Source organism: Sinocyclocheilus rhinocerous, unplaced genomic scaffold, assembly GCF_001515625.1.
Source record: "Sinocyclocheilus rhinocerous isolate Xijiao unplaced genomic scaffold, SAMN03320098_v1.1 scaffold499, whole genome shotgun sequence".
Taxonomy (NCBI): domain Eukaryota; kingdom Metazoa; phylum Chordata; class Actinopteri; order Cypriniformes; family Cyprinidae; genus Sinocyclocheilus; species Sinocyclocheilus rhinocerous.
This window is the reverse complement of record NW_015637156.1, coordinates 1,347,134-1,356,222: the sequence shown is the minus strand read 5'-3', so window position 1 is coordinate 1,356,222 and position 9,089 is coordinate 1,347,134. Positions and strand designations below refer to the sequence as shown.

Genomic DNA, 9,089 nt, shown 5'->3' with positions numbered 1-9,089 from the left:
CCCGCCTTTCTGAAACGCGTCGATTTCTACAAAGCTCAGCGGTCTGAAAAGCGAGGTGTGCTGTGATTGGCCGAATACCTCCAGCGTGTGACGGAAATGTTACGCCCCTACCATACTGTGATGCCCTGTCCGGCCCGGAGCTACGAGAAAATGTTATATACATAAACAAAAATGCTTACAACTGTTCTGGAACAGTGTTGTAAATACAACTTAACCACTGATTTCTAGTTGTGTCCTCTTTTGGAAGGCCAAACAAAGTAATGTTAGTTTTGCTTTCACAACGAAACAGCGGTGGCCTTGAGTGAGCGGCGGCCGGCGGATTTGACGAAGGAGCGTCTAGCGGGTTTGCGGCAACCACATGTGACGACCCTGGGCTGGACTCCGCTTCGTCCACGGTGAAAGCCGATCCGGCGATCCACAGCGCGAAGTTGATGTATTTCCTCAGCGACCAGCACGGATCAGCTCTAGGCATGACGAAGCGGATATCGTCCTCTTTTGGAAGACCAAACATATGCAAATCTTCCCACATCATGACATAGACATGTGGGGGCGTGTTAGAATGAGCCGTTTTAGGTAGGCGTGGTTGACTCTTAACTTTTATGTCTACGTCACTGTGTGGGAAGATTTGCATAACACCTGCCCAAATGTTCACGCAAAGAAAGAAGGTGTAACTATTATTCTCGCTGTAGTATTGTTGCTGCCGCCATGTCGTGGAGACGCTGCGTGTTTCGTTATGAAAGCGAAACTACTTTGTTTGGCCTTCCAAAAGAGGACACAACTAGAAATCAGGTTTGGTTTTGTCTCGTCGCGCCGGGACACGGCATCATATGGTAAGGGGCGTAACATTTCCGTCACACGCTTGAGGTATTCGGCCAATCACAATGCACTGGATAACTGGCCAATCAGAGCACACCTCGCTTTTCAGAATGATGAGCTTTGTAAAAACCGACGCGTTTCAGAAAGGCGGGGCATAGAGGAGAGACAATAATGTACAGTATGTGGAAAATAATGTTTTTTTCAACCTTAAAATGCATAAAAATATTTCATTACACCAAATACACAAAATGTCATTATAATAAATCATATGAAGTTGCATTACACAATGCAACGTCATATGACCCCTTTAATAAAATCAAATGAACACTTAAACCAATTAGATATTACCAAAACTAGCTACATTTCATGCTGCAAGATAGTTTTATTTTGTATATCAAATTTCTTAAAAAACAAAACAAAAACGTATTTGTACCGTTATTGGTTTAACACCAATATATGACACCAAATGTATTATATATTAACAAACCACTAAAAACATTCAGACCTCTTAAAGGAAGCACCCACCAGACCATTTGGAAACATACTGCTCTTTAATCAGACATCAATATCATTAAAATGTTAAATTATACTGCTGAAACCAGCGTGCTGATGACATTGAGAAAATACGCTAACAGAAGCAGCGACTGCAGTCGCAGTAACAACACCACAAAATCATCACATTTTTCAGTCATGTATCAGTCAATAGAAAATTGCCAGAGAAACAAAAGCAAAATACTCAAACAAATAATAAATAAGCTATTGTTGTTAGGCCTGTAACAGGGTTAATTAACGATTTATATACAGTAGAAGAAATCAGTTAGTGGTTTTCCTGAGTACAGTACAACTCAACGTCTTCAAAGCAGAAAGGAAATCCACCAGAAAGGAACAGCATACGACACCCGTGTGCTTGGCATTGTTTCATTCAGTATTGTAAACACACACTCTCACACACTCTATAGGCTATAGAAAATAAAGTGAATGATAAAACTCATTCCTCATTCCAGTTGACTTGGTCTATAAAGATAAGGCAAGATGATCTTACACATTATTGAGCCAACTTCACACCGTCAGCAGTCATCAAGGGACAAAACTAGTGCAGCATTTCTTGTGAATGTCCTCAAAAATGGTAAAACTCCAAAATAAACAGCCGATTGTGAGGTGTCATTGTTTATAAAAACATAACTGCTGTGCTGATGAGCGAGAAAAGCTATTTCTAAGCAGCTAGAACATTCAATTATTTTGTTCGCAGTTTTTTACGATCTTAAAAAAGTCATTTATTTATAACACCAATCCAACAAAAATACTACATTCATGTCTTGTTTCGATGGCGTCACAATAAGTAATAAAAGTCAATCAAGTCATGCATCAATCAAGTTTGATTTGTCAAATGTCAAAAGTCGTATACAATGTCATTTAGAATGTCAGGTTGAGAGGACCGTTGTTCCCAGAACAAATAGTTCCTGCTGTAATAACACAAGCTGTGCTCTGGTTTACATTTACACAGTTTTGCAGCAGGATCATATGGCAGTAGCAGCCACAGCACAACAGGAAACCAGAGCTGTCCGAATTCAACTTCAGTATGCACTCATGCAATCAGAACACTCCAATCACAACCATAAGTATTTATCAAGCCCCGCCCACCCAGAGCTCATTAATAAAGTTAATAATACAGAATGTCCCAGAAGGGAAAGTGCTGATGGGTGTGATAATACTAATGATGGTTCATTATAGTTGAAACTTTATCATGAAATTATTAACATCATTACATACCACCAATAAAAAAACAATAAAAAGCTATCATATATTCAATAAAAAACATGTAATGCTGATTTTTCCTTCGTATACATTTACGGTAAGTAAAAAGTGACAGGATTGGGCCCGTCATTCCAGTGTGGGTGCCTAAACACCCTTTGGTTTCTCTTTAGTTCTATCTTGATCTCTTTTTTTGTGCTTTAGCCTCTTCAAGTACTCAATACTACTCACCATTTTGTCCTACAACTGTTCCACTATCTTTAAGTGCAGAAACATGATGAGCACAGAAACACTCATATTAGTTTATAATGGCAAAGTCCATATACAGTGGGGAAAAAAAGTATTTAGTCAGCCACCAATTGTGCAAGTTCTCCCACTTAAAAAGATGAGAGAGGCCTGTAATTTTCATCATAGGTATACCTCAACTATGAGAGACAAAATGAGAAAAAAAAATCCAGAAAATCACATTGTAGGATTTTTAAAGAATATATATATATATATATATATATATATATATACACACACGCAAAAATCACATTATGTCACTGAAAAAGCATTCAGGAAGCACACATAAACAGCATCATAAAGCACTTTTAGGCATTTGTAGCTGGGATCGTTTTACTCAAAAATGAATGTTTGGTCATTAATTACTCACCCTTGTGTCATTCCAAACATATAGGATTTTCCTTCAAGATAAAACACAAAAGCAGATTTTAAGATGAGCAGCATGAACATCCTGCTTAACTTCTCCTTTTGTGTTTCCAAAAAAAGACTGTAAGCCATAAAGGTTTAGAACAACATGATGGTGAGTAAATGATAGCTTGTTCATTTTTGGGTGAACTAACATCCAGTATTAAAAAAAAAAAAAGGATTAGATGAGTTTCAAAGTGTTTGATGTAGCAGTCACGTGTGCTTATAAATACATCAGCATGCCTTTTGACACTATGTGACCATATGGAAAGTTTAGGAGGAGAGTTTGGAATAACTTGGCGGGGAGAATTTCCGCTTCAGATATTTGATGATGTAGAGCGGCAAACAGCTGACCAGCGTGATGACGCACACCTTCCACAAGAACACCCATGTGGTAATAAACGAAAGATCTGAAGACAAACAAAACAGATGAAGAAAATAAAACGTCAGGGTCAAAGTGTTTATATCATCAAAGCGTCTTTTTCACACGTTATGAAAAAGAAGTCTATCAGGCTGTGGATGAAGTGGATGGGATGCACTTCACCGATGGAATGTTCTGAAAAATGAGTGATCACAGGGTGAGGGCACATTTGAATGGCTCCTTCTCATCCAGGGGCCCACACCACATGAGACTGAAACCCGAGGGAGGAGAACGGACATGTTTGTGGAGACAGGAAATGATAGTTGGTGAAACAACAGAGTGAACACAGGGAAAGACAAACCTACCCAGGAAAGCTCCTAAGGTCACGCGACCTATGCCTGAGGCACAGTCACAAAACAGAGATGGAGAGAAAGAAGAAGAAAGAGCTTAAAAGTTGTACATCAGTCTAAACTAAATCTGTGTGTTTGGATTGAACACTGAAACCAGAGCCTATAGAACATCTGTTACAGATGATGTTTTCATTTTGGCCTTTTATTTAAGCTTAAGGAGAAACAGTCTATATCTATCTATCTATCTATCTATCTATATATATATATATAGAGAGAGAGAGAGAGAGAGAGAAAGAGAAAGAGAGATCAAAATCAAATAAATTCTAGAATTCATTTATTATATAGCCAGACAGACAGACAGATTAAACAATAAATAAAGAGATAGATAGATAGATAGATAGATAGTAGTGCTGTCAAATGATTAATCGCATACAAAATACGTTTTTGTTTACTTTTGTTTGTTTTGCGTGTATTTATATATACATAATAAATATACACAGTACACACACATATATTATGTAAACAAAAACTTTTATTTTGGATGCGATTAATCACGATTAATCGTTTGACAGCACAGATAGATAGATAGATAGATAGATGATAGATCGATTGATATAGTTCAAAATCAAACAATTATATAATTAATTATATAGTAAACAGATAAAACCGACAGTGACAGAACAATACAACCATAGAATGATAGACAGAAAGAACAATGGATATAATGCTAGATAGAAGAGATAATAGAAAAATAGATAGATAGATAGATAGATAGATATAAATGTTTTATCTATCTATCTATCTATCTATATCTTTGATTGGTTTATATTTAAATGAATAAAATATAAATTAAACCAAAAAAAGTGTCACATTTAAGAACAGATAGACAATTAATAAACTAAAAATTAATATAAAAAATAATATAAACAATAAATGAATGAATGAATGAATAAACAAATAAATAATAAGTAGGTAGAATGACAGAACAATACAACCATAGAATGATAGACAGAAAGAACAATGGATATAATGCTAGATAGAACAATAGATAGAAAAATAGATAGATAGATAGATATAAATGTTTTATCTATCTATCTATCTATATCTTTGATTGGTTTATATTTAAATGAATAAAATATAAATTAAACCAAAAAAAGTGTCACATTTAAGAACAGATAGGCAATTAATAAACTAAAAATTAATATAAAAAATAATATAAACAATAAATGAATGAATGAATGAATAAACAAATAAATAATAAATGGGTAGGTAGAAAGGTAGGTAATTAATATTCAAAAAAGTATATACAACTACAAAAATGTATTAATATATAAATAAGTAAATGAATAAATGAAATAAAACAGAATTAAATTACATTAAAAATGAAATAAAAATATAAAATAAGACTGTCCAAAAAATGCCTTTTGTCGGTTCTTACCAAAGTATTCGTTCAGGAAGGCGAGGGAAGCGAGGTAGCAGCCAAGACTGATAAGTTCAGCTACAACCATGAGCCAGTGCCAGGTGCGGACCGTCAGCGCCACCATCAGCAGCTCCGTCAGGATCAGAGCAGTGAAGGAGATCGCCACCACATGCACAAACTCCTGATCGAACAGCACCAGGGCCCCGTACATCAGGATGCCCCCTGGTGGACAAACAGGGGAAACGTTTGAGATGAACCACCAAGGACTGAGATAAAGCTGTCAGTTTAGTGTTATAATGAGTATAAACACATGTGCCTGAAACACATTAGTAGTTAACAAATTAAACGGGAACAACTAACGATAAAAAAACAGATCCGCTAAGGTCATTTAGACTGCAAGACCTGACAAATCCATAAGGTTTACTGATGTCCATCTAGAACGAGTTTCTTCGGTGATTTCTTGATCTTCGCTCACAGTCTGATCCCCATTCACACATGAGCGCGTTGAGCTCTGACCTCTGTTCGCGAGGCACCACGCTCACTCGGCTCCTCAGCCTACTGTAACCGTCTCTGCTTTCATTTTAATCATAAACGCCAGCGCAATCCAGCCTAATGGCCTCTAACTGATCACATAATTGCCTCTCTTCATACAGCGAACATTCCTCGGGGTTACTCTCTGGACTAAATGAAATCTTTGCTCATATTTCCCTGTTGTTCTTGTCTCGCTGTATTAAGGTTTAATTAAAAAGCAGGAGCTGTCAGACGGGGATACTGATCTCTCTTGCTCACTGCGCGGATCGATTTACAGTGCGGATAAGGCAGCCGTGTGAGAGCTGGCGATGGTCCGAAAATCACATTCATGAAAAGAGCTCCACTGAATTCACGGGAGACAAGTTACATTCCGCTTCAATGTTTACTTCTTTGATGAAACGTTCAGAGTTTATTTGTAGAGAACGTCTGTTTATGGTTAGTTTATAGATGTCATGTTATCTCAGATTGGATTGGTTTTTTTCACGTTTACATTTCCCTTACGTTTGTTCAGTAAATTTTTACTTTAGACAATCCCTCTGGATCAACCGAGGCACAATGGTAACTCGTGAATCACTCCTCCTGAGGTTCCAACCGAATTCTAAAAGATGCGTCTAAGCCTAAGAAAAAATATTTTCTGCAGTATTACACCAGCATAATATACAGAGAAAACTACAAAATCTGTTTTTACTATAAAAAGAGACCCTGTTGGCTGGCTGCTTAAAAATAAATATTTTTGCCATTCCATTTGATAAATATCGGGTTACAGAAATTACACACTTTACCATTAACCATCAGGTTAGTTCATTTTTTACCTGATTGTTTCAATTCTAATGCAATTATTTACTAAACTGTGTGATGCATTATAAAAATCAGAAATTTGTTCCGATTTGTTCATGTTTTTTTAAAGAAGTCTCTTACGTTCACCAAGACTGCAGTTATTTAATCAAAAAATACAGTAAAAACAATATTGTAAATATTATTACAATTTAAAAAGACAGTTTTCTATTTTTATATATTTTAAAATATAATTTATTCCTGTGATGGCAAAGTTTAATTTTAAAGCAGGCATTACTCCAGTCTTAAATGTCACATGATCATTCAGAAATAATTCTAATATGCTGCTTTGGTGGTCAAGAAAGATTTTTTTCTTATTATAAATGCTGAGAATAGTTGTGATGCTTCATAATTTTGTGGGAATACATGATTTTTTTCTATCGATAAATAGATGGAAAGAAAAAAAAAAAAAAAAATTTTTAATATTAGAACTGAATCCGGAATCCGGTCATTTTTGATGAGTTTAATGCATCCGTGCTGAATAGAAGCATACATTTCTTAAAAAAAACATAAAATAAATAACAGGGTATATACAGGAATCATGGAGTTAAATTTAATACCTTTTAAGACCTTTTTTAAGACATACATATTAAGACCTCATCGCCACTCCAAGTTTTAACTGGTTACATCAGCGACACTTTAAATTACATTTACTATATATTGATTGTAAGATAGCACAACTAAACAGACTTACTTTGTGATAACTCCTTATCAATACAACATAATTCAGAAGGGGGGAACGAAGCACAAGAGAATTAATTGAGTGACTAGCCAATGCAACCCAAGAAACAAGAATTAGACTAATAAACAAAACAACTGACAAAACTTGTTGAGGAGGGAAAATAAAAATAAAGCTCTCCAAGCTAACGGGGCAATGAGTTCACACAGTATATTCAAAAGATGTATTTGTCACATCAACTCTTATAACTGTCTGCAAACCATAGCTGTTTTGTGGAACACTTCTCATGACAAACATCTGACTAATCAGACAGTTTACCTTAAAATGTTTCAGTACAAGCATTTCAACCAAATGTAATTTATGCAATATTTCAAACCTTTAACCCACTGGGGAAAATCAACCCATGGCAACAGTTTAAAAGCAGCCCAATTTCGTGGAAAAAAACAACAACAACCCTGCATCCAATACGGTGCAGTCAGTCACTGAGCGCCGTAACAGATGACGTCAAATCTTGCGGGATTCCATAAATAAACTACGAAGAACCCCACTATTAGGACAAATATATATAATAAACAGATGATACAAAATGTAATACCTTGGAAAATGTCAATTAAGACTTTTTAATACTTTTTAAGGGCCTTAATTCTCTCTAAATTGATTTATCAACTTTTAATACTTTTTAAGACCCCGCGGACACTCTGAATAAAAATAATTGGGGGACAATTGAATGCTTCTGCACTACAAATAGATTGGGATCTGGATTGGTGACAACCGAAAATAGGTCAAGAATTTTTTTTAAATAAGAAATTAATGAATACATTTTCTGCTATTATAGAAAGACTGGGTATCGTCCACTACATCAAGACAAACATCCAATACAAGAAGAAATCCTGCTTATTAAGATGACCTCCTCCTTTATTAAACGAATTGTATAAAATTATGTTTAAATATATATAAAAAAATTACAAATATTAACATAAGAACCCTGTATTGATGCAACACTGTGAAAAAAATAATCACAACATATTGATACATAATTGTATCAGCACAGCCTATATTATTGTAATTATAACTGAGTATTTAATTCCCTAATAAGCATATTTTGTTTTTAAACCTCCCTTTAAACTTAAAAATTCTGTGGCTCTATGTGTGGTTCCATGTCAGTTTTTTGCACTGACATGAAGTCACATTAGGGTTGTACCGATAGACGATAGTATCGTGTATCGACGATAGTCAGAGATATCGACGATAGCAGACGTCTTTGTCGATTGTCAAGACGATATTAGGCTCATTCTCCTATTAATGTATTAAATAATAATAATTATTATTAGGCGGCCTATTATAATTCGGCTATTATTATCAAATTGCCCCGCTTTTTCATCTGTTGGTCTTTAAAATAAATCTACTTTTGATTTTCACCGTTGACGGATTTTGCAGACCTTTTAGACGGATAACTTCCGTGCGTCGATGCGGCAAACTTGTCAAAGGACACGCGGTCCTAAAAGCAATGTATGACTGTTGTATCCGAATATATATACAGGTACATCTCAAAAAATTAGAATATCATGAAAAAGGTCAATATTTTTTGTCACTCATTTCAGAAAGTGAAACCCATATATTATATAGATTCATTACACATAGAGTGAAATATTTCAA

The 9,089-nt window shown here is 35.3% G+C and overlaps 1 protein-coding gene across 1 annotated transcript in view; it reads right to left on the bottom strand.

Moving 5' to 3' along the window:
• Nucleotides 1-3,378: 3,378 nt before the first annotated feature.
• The window catches only part of LOC107748732 (ATPase phospholipid transporting 9B), a 42,868-nt gene continuing 37,157 nt past the window's right edge, over nt 3,379-9,089 (bottom strand). The window contains exons 28-30 of the mRNA XM_016563678.1: nt 5,408-5,611; nt 3,985-4,017; nt 3,379-3,668 (exon numbers count right to left, since the gene is read on the bottom strand). Of these exons, the coding sequence (XP_016419164.1) occupies nt 3,532-3,668; nt 3,985-4,017; nt 5,408-5,611 (374 nt within the window). The 3' untranslated portion in view covers nt 3,379-3,531. The remainder of the gene's footprint in view (nt 3,669-3,984; nt 4,018-5,407; nt 5,612-9,089) is intronic.